Source organism: Microcaecilia unicolor, chromosome 6, assembly GCF_901765095.1.
Source record: "Microcaecilia unicolor chromosome 6, aMicUni1.1, whole genome shotgun sequence".
Classification (NCBI taxonomy): domain Eukaryota; kingdom Metazoa; phylum Chordata; class Amphibia; order Gymnophiona; family Siphonopidae; genus Microcaecilia; species Microcaecilia unicolor.
In genome coordinates, this window is record NC_044036.1 from 82,347,952 (window position 1) to 82,369,172 (window position 21,221).

General features: G+C 42.0%; 1 protein-coding gene across 4 annotated transcripts in view; it reads right to left on the reverse strand.

Annotated features, from left to right (window-relative positions):
- Positions 1 to 424: 424 nt before the first annotated feature.
- The window catches only part of PRKAB2 (protein kinase AMP-activated non-catalytic subunit beta 2), a 48,210-nt gene continuing 27,413 nt past the window's right edge, over positions 425 to 21,221 (reverse strand). For all 4 annotated transcript variants that reach the window (XM_030205484.1, XM_030205487.1, XM_030205485.1 and 1 more), the window contains exons 5-8: positions 18,461 to 18,578; positions 9,884 to 10,017; positions 1,102 to 1,170; positions 425 to 707 (exon numbers count right to left, since the gene is read on the reverse strand). In XM_030205484.1, the coding sequence (XP_030061344.1) occupies positions 630 to 707; positions 1,102 to 1,170; positions 9,884 to 10,017; positions 18,461 to 18,578 (399 nt within the window). In that variant the 3' untranslated portion in view covers positions 425 to 629. The remainder of the gene's footprint in view (positions 708 to 1,101; positions 1,171 to 9,883; positions 10,018 to 18,460; positions 18,579 to 21,221) is intronic.

A 21,221-nucleotide genomic window follows, 5' to 3' on the forward strand; every position in this document is an offset into this window, starting at 1 on the left:
GCTGGTCTGTTCGTGTTGATGCATCTGCTGTTTGCAGATCTTTGCCTCTTGCTGTTTATCTATGCTTCATATAGGGTACAGGCCTGTCTGGACTGTGAAAGCCTGGCTGGCCTGGAGGTTAGGTGCTGGGTTAATATCAGTGAGGTTGTGGGTTCAAGTCCCACAGTCTCCAATTGATGAGAAGAAGGTAGTTTTGGAGGGGAGGAGTAGCCTAATGGTTAGTGCAGTCAACTTTGATCCTGGCAACCTGGGCTCAATTCCCACTGCAGCTCCTTGTGACTTTGGGCAAGTTACTTAACCTTCCATTGTCTCAGGTACAAGAAAGCTTAGATTGTGAGCCCTCTAGGGACTGAGAAAGTACCTGCATAGGTCTAGTAGCACTATAGAAATGAGTAGTAGTAGTGTTATATGCATTGATGACACATTAGATTTTGTATGCTTTTATTCTGCTACAACGTGTGTCATTTTAAATAAAAACTAAGTTACAAAGAAAGAGACCCAACTAACATCACATGTAAACCTCATCACTTTTCAAATGGGAACCAACCTCTCTCATCAATACAGCTCTGTCCCTTATGAACTACATTGATGGAGTTTCTAATTTCTAAGCATGGCAAAGGAATTTCCCTTTAAATAGGCTTGTACAGAAGAGTGGTGACATACTTTTTCTTGTATCTATGTGTAGCACTAAGAACCATCACACCATCCTGGAAAAGAAAGGAATATTCATTATAACAGATACACGCAGAATACGGTTTTACCACCCCACCAGCAGCCTTCACACACGTCATTCTGCCTCCTGGCCCACCCAAAACAAGAGCACTTAAATTTAGCTGCCCAAGAGCTGCTGGATTTTCAAAACCTTTGATACATTTGATTAAGTTCTTAAATCCCTCTGAAGATCCATCACTAGGGCCCACAGAGGCACCTCATTTATCTGGACTATATCTTTTCGTTACAGACAGGAAATAGTTCAAAGTTATGTTTGGATCATGTTATTCAACTCACCCATTGAGGAGTAAGTCACCGTTAATTAGATACATTTATATTAAGATAAGTCAAAAGGGTGTTATCTGCAGAAATGTAAAATGTGCCACTTACCTTAATAGAGAGCGCATAAAGATGATTCAGCATCACATGGTTGGGTTCTGGAAGAAGTGCAGGGTCACACTGTGACATAAAATATATAATTTAATTTATGATTTTACAAAATAAAGACAAAAAATATGACCACAGCACAAACCCCCTAATTCTATACAGTACACCACAAGTTAGGCTTCAATAAGGGGCCTGACTTTAGGTGCTCAAACGGCAGTTAGGAGTTGAACTGCAGTTAGGTTCTAAGTAGCGTTTTTAGCTCACGGTCGAAATCAGCTGGCGGTAAATGCTGAGACGCCCAGGGTGTCTTGGCGTTTACCACCAGCTGATTTCTACCATAAGCTAAAAATTATAACCGCAGCTTAGTAAAAGACCCCCTAAGTGCTTTAGCGAATAACTGCAAATTAGGCGTGCACTTGGTCAGGGCACAGGCGGGGCCACACAGGTCCCAAACTTATAGAATACTGTAAATTGTGGGCTTAGGTGCCAACATTTAACCTAGAGAGATTTGGATGAGCTGGAGTGGGGCTTCGATGACAGCTTCAGTAGCTGGAGGACAGGGCAGGGCAGACTTCTATGGTCTGTCCCCCTGAAACTAACAAGGACAAATCAAGATCAAGTATAGATATGTAGTATCGCATCATACCTTATGCTATGAGTTTATCTTATTGGGCAGACTGATTGGATCATCTGCCGTCATCTACTATGTTACTATGCTAATATTTACACCTGCCTTTTACATGGTATAAGTGTGGGTGCCTAACGTTAGATGCTCAACTCAGGCTCTATTTTAATGGAATCTGGGACCCCAAATGCGATTATAAAACACTATCTTAGAACACAGATTTTATGTGTGGGAGCAAGCCCCACCTTCCAATCAGTGACATCAGAAGCAGCGGGTAGTTAAAACCCTGCTTCCTGCTACTGATAACATCTAAGCTGTCTGGATGTCTCTTTAAGATTGGCTGTTTCTACTGAGATCATCTGCAACTTGGTAACATCATGCTGGTGTGGGAGCAAGCTCCGCCTTCCAACCAGTGATGTCAGACACTATGGGTAGTTCCCCCAAAGCATGAGCCAAAGGCGCCTTAGCGTGCACCTTTGTGCAGTGACTGGTGCAGGACTGAGACTGGCTTTAAGCTTCAAGTGGACGATCTCTTTCTCAGAAGGTTTGACTTTTAAGTATATTCATTCATTGGGATTCTGTTTTTTAGTTTATGAACTTAAAATGTTTGGCTTAAATTTCTTAATCTACTGTTTATTACTGGTGGGTAGGTGGGAGGGTATTTATATGCTCTTGGTAGCAACACCATGGATGCAGCCTGTATTTTCTCAGAGAGATCTGTTTTTCCCATGGATATTTAAACAAGATTATGACCATCGCTCTACAGTAGATTGCTCAGAATGTTTGCACCAAGAAATCCCAGTTATAACTCATAGGAACAGTAAATTTACAAAGCATAAAAAGAAAATTTTAGCACAACCATGGGTTTTGGTGCCTTGTAAACAACAAATATTGCATCCTGTGTCCCATTTACCTATCCCCTGTTTCTAGATTGGTAAATAATAAAGTGGCTATTATAAGGGATCTTATTGATTTACATCAGCCTGGCTTTGTGATGATAACTGAAACTTGGTTCCAAATGTCTAAGGATCCGATTTTAAAATCATTATGTCCTGCTGGTTATAGTATTTTGCATTTACCTAGATCTGTGAAGAGGAAGGGAGGAGGGGTTGCATTAATTTTTAAATCTTATTTTTTAAGGTTACTCTTGTTGATTCTGTGACATCGTCTGTTTAGAACTAATGGTATCTGAGATTGCAGATGACTCTCTTGAAGGTATTTGTCATCATATTTTATTTTATTGCCCACCTCATAGATGGTCAGAGGTTAGGGACAAGCGAAAGAAACAGGAGAAAAACAACCTTTCTCAGATGGTGTTCTCAGCAATTTCTTTATTCAAACAGTAAGCAAAAAAACGACCCAACACGAGTCGTGTTCCAGCCCTACTGGCCTGCATCAGGGGTCTAGGAATTTTGTAAAGCAGTGTATTTTCCTAGAGCGGTAAAATTGCAGCCAAACTCATATGTTGTGTGTATATCACACGCTGTTCTCACCAAAAGCAAAACACCTCAGTAAAGTGCTGTAAAGCAGTAGGTTGAGATCTGGGGAACCAGGTTCAATTCCCTTTGCAGCTCCATGTGACCCTGGGCAAGTCACTTAACTCTCCATTGCCCAGGTACACCAGTAGTACAATGTAATACAGATTGTGAGTCCACTAGGGACAGACCCAGTACCTGTAAAATGAAACTGTAAACTGCTTAGATCTAAGTGGTATATAAATACTGAAATAAATGAATGAATGAACCTAGTCAAAGGGACAAACAGACACAATCATCATGTCTTTACAAAATTACTAGACCCCTGATGCAGGCCGGTAGGGTCGAAACACGACTCGTGTTGGGTCTTTTTTTGCTTACTGTTTGAATAAAGAAATTGCTGAGAACACCATCTAAGAGAGGTTGTTTTTCTCCACTTTTTTTCGCTTGGCATTGATCTACTGTGGAGAAGTTACCTTCTGTTGGAGTTGACAGAGGTTAGGGACGACTTCTATAATATTGTAACTAGGTTTTCCTTGGCTTCTGATCAACTTCTGTTGTTGGGAGATTTCAATCTACATTTAGCAGAGTCCACAAATTCAGAGGTAAAGGATCTCCTAGATTTTTTTAGACTCTTTAGAATTATTTTGGCCTAAGTTCTCTGTCTTTCATGAAAAAGGCCATCACTTAGATATGTTAGTTTATTCTTCAACTTTAACCTGGTCAGTGAATCTGGCCTCTTGGGATCCATTGGGGTGGTCATACCATTTCTTATTACAGTTCAGTATAAATTGGCAAGAAAGAGGTAAACGAACTTTGCCATCTTTTTCATCAGTGTATACTAGAGGTAAGATTACTCAGGATAAGTTTTGGTGTAAAACAGAACTAGATGTTTATTATATTTATTGATGATTGAAATTCTTTTTTCTGAAGAGATCCTGGAAACAATTGCTTCAAAAAAGGAGAAATGGGTTTTAACTCAAAGGAAAAATCCTTGCTTTGATGATAAGTTAAATTTACAGAAACATATAGGAAATTGGAATGCCTTTGGCAAAAATCTAAGCAGATTGGAGATAAATTACAATGGAGAAGGTCAATTAACTTATATATATATTTTGATTAGATCCAAAAGAAAAATCTACTATTCACATCTTATAGGAAATAAAATAATCAACCAAAGGAAGCTTTTCCAAATAGTTAATTATTATATAAAGCCATCTGAGGCACGTCAGACAAACACTTCTCCATCTGCTCAAACATTATCAGTATATTTTAAAGAAAAAGTATGTAAATTACAAGATGAAATAGCTCAATTTAAATCATCTGTCCAGGTTTTGACTATCCATCAGACTATAACTGTTCATCAGATTATTTCCACTCCTACGGATAGATATTGGCTAGAATTTTAAAATATTTGCGACCGATCCAAGATGGCGATTTAGGAAGGACGCATGAACAGTAGCTCCTGCCCCTCAACTCCGAAGTCGTGTGTGGGAATCTCCCCTAGTTGTCTATGGGGAAGAGAAAGGGTAAACCCAGCTTACCTCGCTCCACGGGATGGGTGAATTCCCTTACCACCCGACAGACGACGTTAGAAGAAGCGGGAATGCTGTTTCAGAGAACTCAAGCCAGTGCTTCGAGGGGTCCGAGGGATTCCTCGGACCTTAACGTAGAGGGAGTGACGTTAAGCCCCCCTCCGACGATAACGCCCCAGAGACCCGGAGGGGAGTTGTTGGCTATGGAGAGGCAACCGACGGGGGCTTCCGGAAGTGGAGTCCCTGCGGATAGCGGTGGAGACCCCATAGCGACCTCATCTCCATTGGAAATAACTCCGCAATCGGGCCTGTTGCTGGAAGCTTCTTTGCCCGAGCGGCAACTGAGCGAGCCCTCCGTTAGTCTCCGGGAACTTGTGAGACCACCCGTTATCTCAATGGATTCCATTTGGGAAGCGATCCAAGGATTAAACAGTACGTTACTCCAAGTGGCAGGAACTTTGCGAGGAGATGTGGGTAAGTTGTCTCAGGCTCATTTAGAGCTTTCGGGTAAGGTTACTGAACAGACGAATAGGATGGATTTTTTTGAAACCGAGGTAAATTCCTTTAAAAACTCTATTTCGGCAGTTATTAAGGATAATACTGTTCAAAGGAAGAAAATAGACTATATGGAGAATCAGTTAAGGAGGAACAATCTCAGGTTTCTGAATTTTCCTAAATCCCCTTTGATTCCAGCCAAAGAAATGCTTAAAAAATACTTCATTGAAATTCTGGGGCTTCCCCCGGAAGCTTTTCCTCCTTTAACTAGAGTGCTATACATCTCTGGGGCTGGAATTGGAAATTTACAACCTCCTCAATCTGATCTGAACTTGACACAGTTTTTGGAAAGCTCTATGGAAGTTATTACGGAGAGGACAACACTGTTGGTGTCATTTGCTTTAGAACTGGACCGCAATAACATATTTAGATTATTTTTTCGCCACATCTCCACACCTTTTCTTGGTTCAAAAATTCAAGTATTTCCTGATCTCTCTCGAGAGACGCAAAGAAGAAGAAAAGCTTTTCTATTATTGAAAGTAAGGGTCCTACAATTAGGTGGGACCTTTATACTTAAATTTCCCTGTAAATGCCATATTTCGTTGGAATCTACTAATTATATTTTCTTTGACCCAGATAAACTTTTAGAATTTATTGTCAGTAAAGAGTAATTTACTGTTTGTTTGGATTGTACGCTTTATCGGCTGCCCTGACTTGATTTCTTGCCCTTCCTGTTTGCAAAATGTTCTCTGTAGATTGAAGCTATACTATTTTTGTTTGAGTTCCTAGTTCTTGGATCATTTAAATGTGGACTAACAAAATTTATATTTTGCCTGATTGTTTAGTTCAATTTTGTATATTTCTTTAATTCTATATTACGTTTGAGATATAAATGTAATGATAATTGAATAAATAAAATTATAAAAAAAAATATATATATATTTGCATGGAAGATTTATTACCTTTATTTAACCAATATAATTCGTCATACTGTTCATTATATACTTGCCCTCCATATCTGATTAAAACAGCTCCAAAGTTATTTTATCCTGTCTCCAATATTGGATTAATATTCATTTGGCCTCAGGCAAATTCCCAACAAATTAAGAAAATACAGCGTTAACTCCCATTGTAAAAAATAAGAATACAAGTAGTATGGCCATAACTAATTATCGACCTGTACATCCATTCCCTTGTTTGTTAATCTAACGGAGTGACTGGTGACATTACAGTTAAATGAATATTTATCAACTTTTAATTTGCTACATGATTCTCAGTCTGGTTTTTGGAAGCATTTTAGCATGGAGACTGTATTGGGTGCTCTATTGGCAGAAGGCAGGCTTCTCCTAGGCAAAAGCCAGAGAGCAATCATTTTACAATTTGATCTCTTGTGTGCTTTTGACCTAGTTGTTGTTGGAAATTTTGGATGGGTTTGGTATTGGAGGTAACGTTCTATCTTGGTTAAAGGGGTTTCTTACATCTAGGACATATAAAGTGAAATTTAACGGATGTTATTCTGAGTTGTGGCAGGCTACCTGTGTTGTTCCACAGAGTTCTCCTCTATCACCAACTTTGTTCAATGTATTAATAACAGCCTTGGGTCAAGTTTTAAGTTCAGCAGGTTTTAACATTTTCAGTTATGCAGAAGATATTACAATTTTACTTCCCATTTCTCAGAAAGCGGAAGATATTGCAGTAGGAGTAAGAGACTGTATCCATCTACTTGAGACTTGGATTAAAGCTCACGGTCTGAAGCTTAATAAGGACAAGACAAACTTTCTTTTATTAGGACAACCAACTAATGTATGGTCTGAGAATATATTGAGGTTAACTGGATTACATTTCACTTTTGAAGAAAATATTAAGGGGCCCTTTTACAAAGGCACACTGAAAAATGGCCTGCGGTAGTGTAGACACGTGTCTTGGGCGCACGCAGAATCATTTTACAGCACACCTGTAAAAAATGCCTTTCTTTATTGTTGCCCAAAATGGACATGCGGCAAAATGCATACACACCTGTGCCCTTAGGATCAAGCCGACTGCAGGTACTATCAAAGCAAGGACTTGCATATAATCCCAAGCCCTTGGAAACTTCTTCACCAACAAAGACTTTATTTGTTCCTGTAACTAGACTCTCCTCTACTTGGTCAAAAACACCCGACCCTTTGTGTACGAAAGTGGGCACCAGGAAGATTCCAAGTGGATCTTCTCAAAGTTGATGATCCAACTGAATGTCTTCTGTAGCAACTGGACCACTCACTGTCAACTGTCGCCTTTCTGCTTCTGACTTTGCTGAATGAGCCAGTTGTCCAAGAACAGTTGCATCTTAATTCTCTTCCCTGTGTAAGGCCACCACCAAAATTACAGGGGAGCTGTGGCAAGCCCAAAGGGTAATGCCAGGAATTGAAAGTGGTCTCTCAGAACTGAGAATCTCAGGAATCTTTCATGATTGTTTCAGATCAGAATAAGTTTGCTTCTTTGAGAACCGGGGATGTCAGGAATTCTCCTTGCCTGACCATCACTGTGATTGAGCACAAGGTTTCTCTGTGGAAATGGAGGATTCACAATGCCCAGTTTCTATTTTCAGATCCAAAATTGGTCAAAAGGTGCCTTCCAATTTTAGGGCCATGATAAATTGGGAGTAACATCCTTTGCCCCATTTCTTTTTGGGTACGGGAACCACAGTTCCCAAGTGCAACATCAATTCCAAGGTGTCCCACATTGCTGCCCATTTGGCCAGAGCACTGTAGGGAGAATACATTTTTTTTAATCTAGAAGAGAGTGGAAAAACTTGAACATGTGGCCCTACTGAACCACATCCAGGACCCACTGCTCTGACGTGACCTGGGTCCATTCCTCAATATAACCAGACAGCAGGCCTCCTATTTTATTGAAGAAACTTAGAAAAGTTCTGGCATCTCCACTGTTTAACCTTTTCAATGCTTCTATACAATCAGGAGTGGTTCCGGAGGACTGGAGAAGAGCAGATGTGGTCCCCCTTGGCAAGAGCAAGGGTAAGGAAGATACTGGGAACTACGATTGGTCTGACTTCTGTAGTAAATTAATGGAAACTCTGATCAAATAGAGGATAGTGCAGTTTCTGGAATGCTAAAAATGCAGGCTCATGCATTTGGGCTACAAAACCCCAAGGGAATGGTACAGTATATGGGGTGAAGTGCTTCTGTGCACAAAAGAAGAGAGGGACCTTTGGGTGTCGTATCTGGTAGCTAAACAGGTAGAAAAGGCGATGGCGAAAGTCAGAATGATGTTTGAGTGCAGAGAGAGAGGAATGGCCATCAGGAAAAGGAGATGCTAGTGTCAGACCTCAACTTTACATTGTTTTACTACTGTTTTATTAAAATTCTATTAACTTTGTATTTCAAATTACTATGTAAGCCGCATTGAGCCTGCATTATGTGGGAAAGTGCGGGGTACAAATGTAATAATAATAATAATGATAATAATAATAATTTAGAGTACTGTACACAATTCTGGAGACTGTACCTTCAAAAAGAGATAAACGGGATAGAGTCAGTCCAGAGGGTGGCTAATAAAATGGTCTTCGTCATAAAGTTATGAGCACAAACTTAGGGCGTATTTTACTAAGGTGCGCTCACATTTTTAGCGCATGCTAAAACTGTGGGCACACTAAACGTTAGACACACCTGTAGGAATGCATTGGCGTCTCTAACGTTTAGTGTGCTCACAATTTTAGAATGCCCTAAAAATGTGAGTGTGTCTTAGTAAAAGACCCTCCAAATCTCAATATGTACACTTTGGAAGAAAGGCGGGAGAGAAGATAGATATGATACAGGCACCTCCATGGCATAAATGCACGGGTGGTGGACCTCTTACAATTGAAAACGGGGCATAGAAAAAGGTGAAAGGGGATTGACTCAAGAGTAATCTAAGGAAATGTTATTTTTAAAAAAGGGTGAAGGATGCATGGAACAGCTTCTCAGAGGGGATGGTGGAGGAGACTTGGCCTGTATCTGAATTCAAGAAAGCATGTGACAGAAACACACAGAATGTCTAAGGGAGAAGAAAGGATTGGAGTTCTTAGCAGTTGGTATGGATGGGCAGACTGGATAGGCTGAATAGTCTTTGCTGTCATTTTCAATGTTTCTATCTTGAAAACTGGGAAAGTGATCACTCTAAAATTTTGTACAATAGGACTGAATATGCTCCTGCCAGTTTTTGTAAAAAATAAAGCCTGTATATAAAAATAAAAATACAAAAACGGGAAACGATGCTCCACAACAAAAGTTTTGTATGTATTGCTGAAACCACAGTTTCAGTGACAGATTCAGAATCTGAATCAAAGCCTAATAGAGATCATAATCTTTGCCTAAAACAACAGTGAGAACGTCGGGATTTAATAGCTGAGGCACAAAATAGTGATTTGTCCACAGCCACAGTTGACAGAAGAGATACAACGAAGGCATAGAAAAATAAGATAGTTGTTCGAGGACACACAAAACAGTGGAAGAGCAGAAGCTGACTTCCCATGCCAGTTTTCCCCTAGATTCATAATTTTGCCGCTCTATGCCACACACACCTATTTACATCTGAAGATTTATTGCGACATAAAGTCCAGCAATTGTAATATCTGTGAAAAGAGATGGTCGGGTAGTAGAAAGTAGTATTTCACTTACCGATATGTTAGTGTCCTTGTTAAGAATGACTTGCAGAAGATGAGGAGGCAGAATCGGAGGAGATTTGAAGTGTTCCTCTAGTCTAAACGCAGACATTTCCTGGCCATAAAACCCTGGTGGAGAGCTGGACAAGTCTGAGACAAAAAAAAAGAAAAGAAAGCGCTGCATTAAGAAAGAGACACAAAGCACAACCTGCTACAAAATGGGCTTGAGATGTTCAATGACCATGCATGAAAGGCAATTCTATAACTGGGCATGTAACTGCACAAAAAAGCAGTGCTTACATGCTTAAGTGCACCATGCATTATTCTATGAAAAAAGGCCTAAGTGCTACAGGACCTAATTCTATATATGTCACCTAAAAGATTGGCGCTGAAGGAAACCATGCTTAGGCATAGTCTGTAAATCACATCTAAAGTTAGGTGCAGTTTACACAATATGCCTAAATCCGTTCATGTGACTAGAATTTAGGCATAGCCAAATTACACCAATGAAAGCCTGGTGTAAATGCTCATGCCTAACTTTAGGTGTGGAGCAGGTTATTCTATAACAGTGCGCGGAAATTTCTGGAATGTCCATGACCCGCCCATGCTCCTCTCATAGCCATGCCCCCTCTGGGTATCCGCGCAGTAGAATTTATGTGGAATACACTATAGAATACACTTAGCGAGTAGTGAGCATAAATATTATTGCTAATTAGTGCTAATTGTTTTTTTATCATCCAATTATCGGCACTGATTGGCTTGTCATTAAATTATATGCACAAATCAGCATATATATAAAATTAGGTGGATTGTGCATAACTACAGGGGAGGTTATACAAGGGCGGAGCATGGGAGGGGCCTGGGTACGTCTCCATCTCATGTGTACAACCTATAGAACACAACAAGTTATGCACGTTACATGGCACTCTTAGGTGCACCCATTTCACCATTTATGTCAGCCATAGACCTGGCATAAATGATCTTCCCTAAATTTAGGTTTACGATAGTAATTCTATAACAGAATCAGGGCACCCAGATGTTGTCATAGAATAGACACTCTCTGTGCTGCAGTGGGACACCTAAGTGGAGGCTCCCTGATAAAGAATTGCCCTCGTACTGTTTCAGTAAATATTTAAGGGGCCCTTTCACTAAGTCACGGCAAAAAGTGGCCTGCGGCAGTGTGAGTGCGCCTTTTGGGCGCATATCAGGCCAGTTTTTGGTGTGTCCTGGAAAAAGTGCCTTTTTTTTTTAAGGAGCTGGAAAATGGATGCACGGCAAAATAAAAACCAGCACGCATCCATTTTTGGCCTGAGATCTTACTGCCACCCTATGACTTAGTGGCAAGGTTTCATGCACTACCCAGGCGGCAGCCATGCACGCGTCCACTACCATTTACTGCCGCGTAAGTGAAATGCGGTAGAAAATTATAAATAGAAAATATTTTCTACCACATGTTTTCAGTGTGCGCCAAATTCAGAATTACTGCCTAGGTCACACGGTAGCTGGGCGGCAATGATGATTTGGCGTGCGCTGGATGCGTGTAGGCCCTTACGCACCTTTGTAAAAGGACCCCTGAATGTATGAAGCATATGGTCAAAAGAGACTGCGTTCTATTTTCATCAATTTCTTTTGCTTTAACAACACTATCTTCATGATTTCATTTGTCTTATTCTTGAAAATACTACAATAGGGGGCTCATTTTCAAAGAACTTTGACTTACAAAGTTTAATAGGCTTACTACAGGGCTCATTTTTGAAAGAGGAAAAACATTTAAAAAGTGGCATAAAGCAGCGTTTTGATATTTTGCTTGCCAATACGTTCAAATAACTATTTTCAAAACCTATTTTGCAAATATTTACCTATGCAGTTCACCTGCGATGCATCCAAACCACAAGGGGGCATGTTGGGGGAGGGATTAGGTCATTCCTAATGCTTGGATATTTTTCTGCCATAATGGAGCAAAATAAAAATGTCCAGGGCTACAATTTAAACATTTTGGTCTAGACCTGTTTTAATAATGACTAAACCACAAAAAGTTCTCTAAATGACCCCTGGAGAAATAAAGGAATGACCCCCCCCCCCTTACTCCCCTAGTGGTCAATGACCCCCTCCCATTCCCCCCAAAGATATGAAAGATACCAGCCTCTATGACAGCCTCAGATATTATAGTCAGTCCTACTGGAGCAGCAAGCAGGTCCCTAAAGTAACCTAGTGCACAGTGGTCAGTGCAGTGGTCAGTGCAGTGCACTGTAAACAAGGGGCCCCAGACCCATATCATACTCTGTTACACTTGCGGTGGAAAGTGTCAGCCCTCCAAAACTCACTTAAAACCTACTGTACCCACATATAGATGACACGTGCAGATATAAGAGCTATTGTAGTGGTTGGTATAGTAGGTTTTTGGTGGGTTTTAGAGGGCTCATCATACATAAGTAATGCCATACTGGGAAAAGACCAAAGGTCCATCGAGCCCAGCATCCTGTCCCCCTGTCATACAACATAAGGGGGTAAGAGTGAGATGTGTACCTGGGAGCTTTATGTGAAGTTCACTACAGTGCCCCCTAGGATGCCCCACTGCTCTGCTGGGATGTCTGTGTAGCCAGTCTAGTAAGAATGCTGGCTCCTCCTACATCCCAATGGCATGATTTTGTGCATTTTTCACTTGGACGTTTTTTTTTCCTCGAAAATGGACCAAAAAGATAAACCCACTGGGCCAAATTCTATAAATGGCGCCTTACAAATCCGTGTCAAAAAAACCACATGGTTAGCGTGATTCTATAAACTACTATAAAATACTTGGGTGCCCATGGCCACACCCCCTTTTCAGCTGCACGCATTAGAATTTATGCACATATTATAGAATACGCCTAGAAAGTTGTACACGTAAATTCTAATTAAAGCCAATTAATGCCTCTAATTGATTTTTAAGTACCAATTATTGGTGCTGATTGGCTTGTTAATCAATTACGTTGTGTGCACAATTTGGCCATGCAGCCAAATTAGTGCGCACAACTTAAGGAGCCATTTAGAGAACTTGGGGGAATGTGTCAATGTGTGAATCTCTAACAAAATCTTGAAGCACAGGGCCCTTCCCACAAAAGGATCTAGAGTTTACAAGACCTCTATAAACCACTGTTGTGGTATTAAGGGTAGAGGAACTTTGCATCATTATAGAAATGCGGAGGGGCATTTTCAAAAGGATGTCCAAGTCAGAATGTTCCAAATGGAAGTCTAGCTCATATTTATTTTTAAACAGGAATCATGTCAAGATTGTCTGTCCGAAAACACTGAGTCAGATGTCCATACGCTGGAAACGTCCAGCATAAACATGCATTTTACAAACTGGAACGTCCAAATTATGAACAGGGGAAAACAAGAGAAATGGGCATCTGCATGGCAGCATTCTTTGAAAATGGCCACACAGTTATCCATACAGAGCAGAGGGCAGGGCCGGTCTTAGGCAGGGGCAACAGGAGCGGTCGCACAGGGCCTTGCGTCTCCAGGGGCCCCGCGGAGCTTCCAGTCGCTCCCTGCCATATCGTCGCTCAGCTGCTTTCCTTCCTGCCGCCCTGTGTTTAAAAAGTGGCAGCGGTGGCAGCAGCAGTGAAAAAGCAGGCTCGCCTCTAGCCTTTAAGCCTTCCCCTTCTCTCTCAGCATGCACTGATGCAATTTCCTGTTTCTGGTTTCTGCGAAGGCGGCACACTGCATGCTGAGAAAGAAGGGAAAGGCTTAAAGGCTAGAAGCGAGCCTGCTTTTTTGCTGCCGCTGCTGCAACTTTTTAAACGCAGGGCGGCTGGAAGGAAAGCAGCTGAGGAAAACTGAAGGCACAGATGGGGCTGGGGTAAAACAGGTTGGGACGACCTGAAACTCGAGGGCTGAAAAGGGAGGTAAGTTAAGTTGGAGGCTGGGGCGGGCGAGTCATTGGACATGGAGGGAAGGGCAGGGGACAGAGGAGAATCACTGGATGTGGATGAGAGGGGAGGACAGGGGGCAAAGGAGAATCGCTGGGCATGGATGGGTGGGGAGGGCAGGGGAGAGAGGAGAGTTGCTGGACATGGATGGATGGAGGGGAGGGCAGGAGAAATGCTGGACATGGATGAAGGTGAGGGAACACAGGAAGGAGATGCACATGGATGGAGGGGAGGGGAGAGAGGAGAACGCAGGGGACAGAGGAAAATCACTGGATGTGAATGAGAGGGGAGGGCAGGGGTCAAATGAGAATCACTGGACATAGATGGGAGGGGAGGGCAGAGGAGAATTGCTGGACATGGATGGGTAGGGAGAGAGGAGAGTTGCTATGGATGGATGGAGGGTAGGGCAGGAGAAATGCTGGACATGGATGGAAGTGAGGGGAGACAGGAAGGAGATGCACATGGATGGAGGGGAGAGGAGAAATTCTGGATACGGATGGAGGAGAGTTGAAATGCTGGATATGGATGGAGGAGAGGGAAGAGAGAGGACGTGAGATGAAATGAGATGAACATGGATGGAGGGGAGGAGAGAGAGGAGAAATGCTGGACATGGATGGAGGAGAGGGAAGCGAGAAGAAGGAGATGCATACTGACGAAGATGAGGGAAAGGGAAAAGAGGAGAAAAACTGCACGTGGCTGGAGAAAATAGGCAAAAGCTGGATCCACTCTATACCTCCTCCAGTCAAGTCCGCAGAGGACCCAGCTTTTACCCATGGATGTAGGGCAAGAAATTAAGAAGAAAGGAGGAAAGTAAAGAAATAAATGGAAAGGAAGCCCTGGAAGTGGAGTTAAGGGAGTAGATAGAGAGCAGCAGAATCAGAGACTGGGACCAACATGATCAAAAACACAAAGTCACAAGACAACATAGGTAGAAAAAAATCATTTTATTTTCATTTTAGTGTTTGGAAGATGTCCAATTTGAGAATTTACATCTGCTGCCTTATTTTGCAATGTATAGCAATGTTCTGTTTTTCTGGTATTACGCTGCATGCAGAATCTGTATGCTAATTTGGTTTGTGCCATTTTGGGTATACTGGAGCTGTAACAGCTTACAGAAATTATTTATAATGAAAAAAAAAACAAGTTATTTTTCTTCTCCTGTACTGGTGTAATATTTTCAATGATTACTGTTTATATGCGCCATGGCTGGTAAACGGGTGTGGCTAAATGTGCCAACATTGTCCAGTTCAGCACACTATTAGCAGCCAAGTTCATACAAAGTTAATTATGTTCAGTGGAAAATAAATCTATTTGGCTCAGGCTGCTTGCTATCTGAATATGCAATCACTGTTTCAATATTGCTATGAAGTATTACATATTAAGGGGATTCGTTTTAATTCATTTATCTAGTCCTTACGTGCACATGGTTTTGCTTTTTAAACCCAAAGGTTTCCTAGTATAGCATTTTTCATGTTTGAATTAGTTTTTGTATACAAGTTTTGCTTGATTTGTCTTTATTTGAAATAAACGAAAATGTTTAAAACATATCTTGTCAACAAGGGGCGGGGGCTGGGTGGGAGCCCCAGCGAACTGGTCTGCACAGGGCCCCACAGTTGCTAAGACTGGCCCTGGCAGAGGGGCAGCCTAATGGTTAGTGCAGTGGACTGTGAACCAAAGGACTCGGGTTTAAATCCCACTTTAACTCTTTTATTTTGTAATTATGAGCCCTCCAGGAACAGCAACATACCTACTATACCTGAATGTACACCACTTCTTTAGCCTTGAGGCTTGCGGGTGGCTTATATATTTAGGTAAAATAGATATTTTTCTGTATATAGAGGGCTCAAAATTAAAAAAAAAAAAAAAAAAAAGAGATGAACTGGGATTTGAACCTTGGTTTACAGTCCCCTGCACTAACCACTAGGCTACTCCCCAGACTTGCTTCCTACTTTAAGAATGTCCCTAATACCTGAAGCTGTGATAGTGCCTGGTATCTACTTTCAGTTTCATTTTCAAGGGAGAGGAAGAGGGACAGCAGCCACTGAGAGATTAAGGTGTCATGCCTTAATCCCTCCAGTGGACAGCTGCTCAATCAGACCACCTTTTTGTCCCCTGAACGTGCCTGAAACAGGTCTAAATAAGGATGTCCTTCTTTTTAGCCATAGACATTTCTTTCCCTTCAGTAATCACTCTTGGATGTCCAGATTTCAGGCCCTTCCTAATCCTGCCCAAAACAAGTCCACAATATGCCCCCTTGCTATTTGGATGTACTGCAGTGTTGGATGTTTTTTGCCTTTGCAAAATCAGTAATTGGACATTTCAAGCACATGGACATCCATTTCAGCCTTTTGAGACATTCACATACTTCAAAAATAAGCACCAAGGTTGAGCTTTGGTGCTTATTTACCTAAGGTTGAGTAAAGTGGGAGGATAAAGAATGGGTTATTTGATGTCCCAGAACTACTAGAATAGGCTATGCCAAGTCAGAATGGACCAGTTAAAAACAAGAAAGGGTTTTAAAGAGTTTGTATAATTTCCTTTAAAGAAAAATCCATAAGCCATTAGTAAGACAGAAAAGTCCACTGCTTATTTGTAGGATAAGCAGTATAAAATCTGTTTTTCTGTTCTGGGATCTTGCCAGATACTTGTGACCAGGATTGACCACCTTGAAAACAGGATAGAGGGTCTGATGGACCTTCAGTCTGTCCCAGTTTGGCAATGCTTATGTTTTTATGAGGGGAGGCAGTCTTCCACTCAACTCCTGCAGCTCTAGCCCTCAATCTTCACACACTGCCTTAACTCGACTAGGGGAGAGACAACCCGTAGGCTACTGCCCTTGGTGTTATCAGATGAACTCAGCCATACCAGCCCAGGATGTGTTCATCATCTGCTGGAGACCAAGCATAAGCATACTGAAGTAGTCCAGCTATAGGGTGAGAACATGGTGACAGTTTCGTTTTTTCAGTCTCCATCTGCAAGCAGGGAGGAATATACTCACATGTCTGGACTGGTCTGAACAGAAGATAAAGATGTTTAGGAATGCATCATCATTCAGGCCAATAATAAATAATTAGCTTGAAGTTATTTTCAGAATTATAAACTTGTTTATGGAAATGGATTTTTTAAAATTTGAAATAAGAGGCATTCATACAGGCTTATTTTCAAAAGAGAAGGACGCCCATCTTTTGACACAAATCGCAAGATGGGCGTCCTTCTCACAGGGTCGCCCAAATCGGCATAATTGAAAGCCGATTTTGGGCATCCTCAACTGCTTTCCGTCACTGGGACGACCAAAGTTCACGGGGGCGTGTCGGAGACGTAGCGAAGGCAGGACTGGGGTATGCCTAACATATGGGCGTTCTCAACAGATAATGGAAAAAAAGAAGGGCGTCCCTGACGAACACTTGGACGACTTTACCTGGTCTTTTATTTCTTACGGACCAAGCCACAAAAATATTACTACTACTACTACTACTACTTAACATTTCTAGAGCGCTACTAGGGTTACACAGCGCTGTACAGTTTAACAAAGAAGGACAGTCCCTGCTCAAAGGAGCTTACAATCTAAAGGCCGAAATGTCAAGTTGGGGCAGTCTAGATTTCCTGAATAGAGGTATGGTGGTTAGGTGCTGAAGGCGATATTGAGGAGGTGGGCTTTGAGCAAGGATTTGAAGATGGGCAGCGAGGGGGCCCTAAATGACCAGATGACCACCGGAGGGAATCAGGAATGACCTCCCCTTACTCCCCCAGTGGTCACTAACCCCCTCCCATCCTAAAAAAATGTTTTTAAAATATTTTTTCCAGCCTCTATGCCAGCCTCAAATATCATACCCAGCTCCATGACAGCAGCATGCAGGGCCCTGGAGCAGTTTTAGTGGGTGCAGTGCACTTCAGGCAGGTGGACCCAGGCCCATTCCCCCCCCCCCCCCCACCTGTTACACTTGTGGTGGTAAATGTGAAGCTTTCAAAACCCACCACAAAACCACTGTACCCACGTGTAGGTGCCCCCCTTCACCCCTTAGGGCTATGGTAGTGGTATACAGTTATGGGTAGTGGGTTTTGGGGGGTGGATTTGGGGGGTTCAGCACACAAGGTAAGGGAGCTATGCACCTGGGAGCAATTTCTGAAGTCCACTGCAGTGTCCCCTAGGGTGCCCGGTTGATGTCTTGGCATGTCAGGGGGACCAGTGCACTATGAATGATGGCTCCTCCCACGACCAAATGGCTTGCATTTGGTTGTTTCTGAGATGGGTGTCCTCGGTTTCCATTATGGCCGAAAATCGGGGATGACCATCTCTAAGGTCGACCTAAATGTCACGATTTGGGCGTCCCCGACCGTATTATCGAAAGATGGACGCCCATCTTGTTTCGATAATACGGTTTTCCCCGCCCCTTTGCTGGGACATCCTGCAAGGATGTCCTCAGGAAAACTTGGGCACCCCTTTCGATTATGCCCCTCATAGTGTCTTCAGTTTTTTTCCAGGCATGGACTTTAAGGGCAACTAAACGACTAATATGTCCTGGCATGCTGATCTCCATTTTGTGGAAGATGTGCAAAGGATTGTGGAAAACGCTACTAATACCCAGTCACATGACCTACTTAATGACAATGCAGAACAAGCAACCTTAGAAAACACAAACACGCCCAGTGTGGAAAAACAGGCCCAATGCAGAGAAGGTCACCTCTAGCAGTGTCAGAGCTCTCCAAAGAATCCAGTTTCAGAGCATCAAACACTTCGAAGTCTGACTTCTTCACCTGAATCAGATTATTAATTGTACCAAGCTGGCTGGTAACCACAGGCTGAAAGTGAAAGGAAACCATTATGTATATATCTCACAGCACAAGGTAAGGACATTACTGCAAGAAGACTTGGCTTTCATGTGACTCCATAGGTCAGGGATCTGGACTGATCAGTCATACAATCCTTTCCCTTCAGCTATCAGGAGGAAGGTGGCGCCTCCACTGGGTGGCTGGCTCCATGCTGAGGTTTGACAGCACAGAACCCTGTAGTCTCACGGGCCCTGCTGGCACTCTGTATTCAAACCTCAGTATGAAGCTGATGGGCAGAAATGGAAGACGCAGGTAAGAAGCAACATTCTCCTCCTCCTGCTGGCTGGAGGGATGGGGCAGAATATCATGCTGGCAGACAACTCAGATGATGGGATGAAAACACAAGTGTGTGCATGTGTGGACGAGGCTCATGTAGGAAAGGGGTTGGTGGAGGTTGCAGGTGGATGGGGGATCATGGAAGGGGTGAGGAAGAATCGAGCAGGGAAAGGTGTACACTAAAATATAAGTTATAATTTTAATGAAAATACAATGACATTGGGAAGTTCGGTACGGTGTGCACAGGGATCAAGCAAATGCCATGAGATAATAAAGATGAGAAGCCCTGGTGTACCGCATTCTGCTGCTCAGCTGTCCCCATCACCATTAGCATTCTCGGTACTATTCACACAAACATCTGCATCTCAGTGGGTTTGCACTGCAGAAAACGATCAGAAGAAGGCAACAGACTACAGAATGAGCATGCAGCATCAATTCAATCCTAATCTGTATTTTAAATGGGTTATTTGATGCTCCCAGTTTTGCAGGGTCCAAACAGTTTAGTATCCCCAGTGAGGTCAAGCAGCAGGGCACATTATACAGGTTCCCAGTCACAGCTAAAAGAAACCAAGAAGGACAATCCTGCACTGACAGTTCAAACCCTACCTTTGATCCTATCGAATAATCTGAGAAGGGATATGTTATTTAAAAGATAAACAAACACCATACAGGACTACCCCATGAAAAGCAAAGTGAACCAATTCCTCCAATCTGCTCAGCATTAGTTAAGGCCTTGGTTGGAAGACCATATCCAGTTCTGAGCCCCAAATGTAGTGAAAGCAGTTAGCTTAGCAGGGTTTAAAAAAGGTTTGGATAGCTTCCTAGAAGAAAAATCCATAAGCCATTATTAAAATGAACTTGGGAAAATCCACTGATTATTTCTAGGATATGCAGCATAAAATGTATTGTACTGTTTTGGGATCTTGCCAGGTACTACTGACCTGTGTTTGAAACAGGACACTGGGCTTGATGGACCCTCGGTCTGTCCCAGTATGGCAACACTTATGTACTTATGAGGGCAGGAACATTCTAAACAAAATCCAGAGGAGAGCAACTACAAAGCAAAGAGGTCTATGGCTTATAAAGGCTGACAGTATTGAGTTCATTAGCCAAGAGAATGGCTAGCAAGTAACAATGGCATTCAAACACTTAACAGAGGGTTCAAAACAGGAAGACCATCAGCTGTTCTGTACTTCAATGGCCAGAGGATTTAGGACATTTTAGCAAAGTAGAATTCCAGTAGACATTAGGAGTACCTCTAACTGTAAAGCACATTGAGCAAGGGAAAAAGGAATCTCCATCACTGGAGGCTTTAGGAGGAAGTCATACAAACATTTTTGGGGACTTTAAAGGTACAATGAACCCTGCCTATAAATAAGGGAGGCATATTTATTTTATTTTATTTTTTGTTACATTTGTATCCCGCGCTTTCCCACTCATGGCAGGCTCAATGCGGCTTACATGGGGCAACGGAGGGTTAAGTGACTTGCCCAGAGTTACAAGGAGCTGCCTGTGCCTGAAGTGGGAATTGAACTCAGTTCCTCAGTTCCCAAGTGTGACCAGTATGTTGCAGCTTCAAATTAAAATCTACAAGCACTGGGGTGTGGGTCAGGAACTGCGTCTGTAAACTACCTGCAGTTGTCTTTTTTAGCATGGAGCTAATCTGAAGCCATTGGTAAAACTGGGCATCTGGCAGTGCAAACTCAGTTTTCAAATCTGAGAAAGTTTTCCATGTCTGCCTACTCACATGAATCATATCTTTTAAGGACCAAATTCCTATGCGCTGCCACTGAGACCACGAAACGGATTTTGAAGTTTTATATCAGCTGGTGACCTATTGCCCCTGACGCAGCCATTTTTAAACTGGCAAAACATGCGGGCATTTTATGTTGAATACCTGGGAGCTTTTAATCTACTAATAGATATTTTTTTTTTTTACAAGGTCTGCCTCATTGTTTTATTTTCCTTAAGTCAGGACAAACATACTATTAAAGCAATATACTGTCCTGACCCGAAAAAGTAGATTTTAGTTTCCAAAAGTTAGTCAAAAAATGTATATAGTCTAATATAAAGGTGTCACCTTATTTTTTTAATTTTTTTATATTTATTAACTTTTAAATTGAACTATCATGGATACCACATTACTTTATCCTAAATTAAAAATAACTTTGTTACTGCCTATCTCTGACAACATCTAGGTGCGGTAGTGAAAAGATTGGAAAGAACTTTAGAGCAAAAGCAGCAAGAAATCTTACAGGTGATGAATAAACAGCTGGAGAACTGAAATAGATCTTATCAGAGTGAAAAACAATGCTTCAAAGAAGTTCACCTAAAACA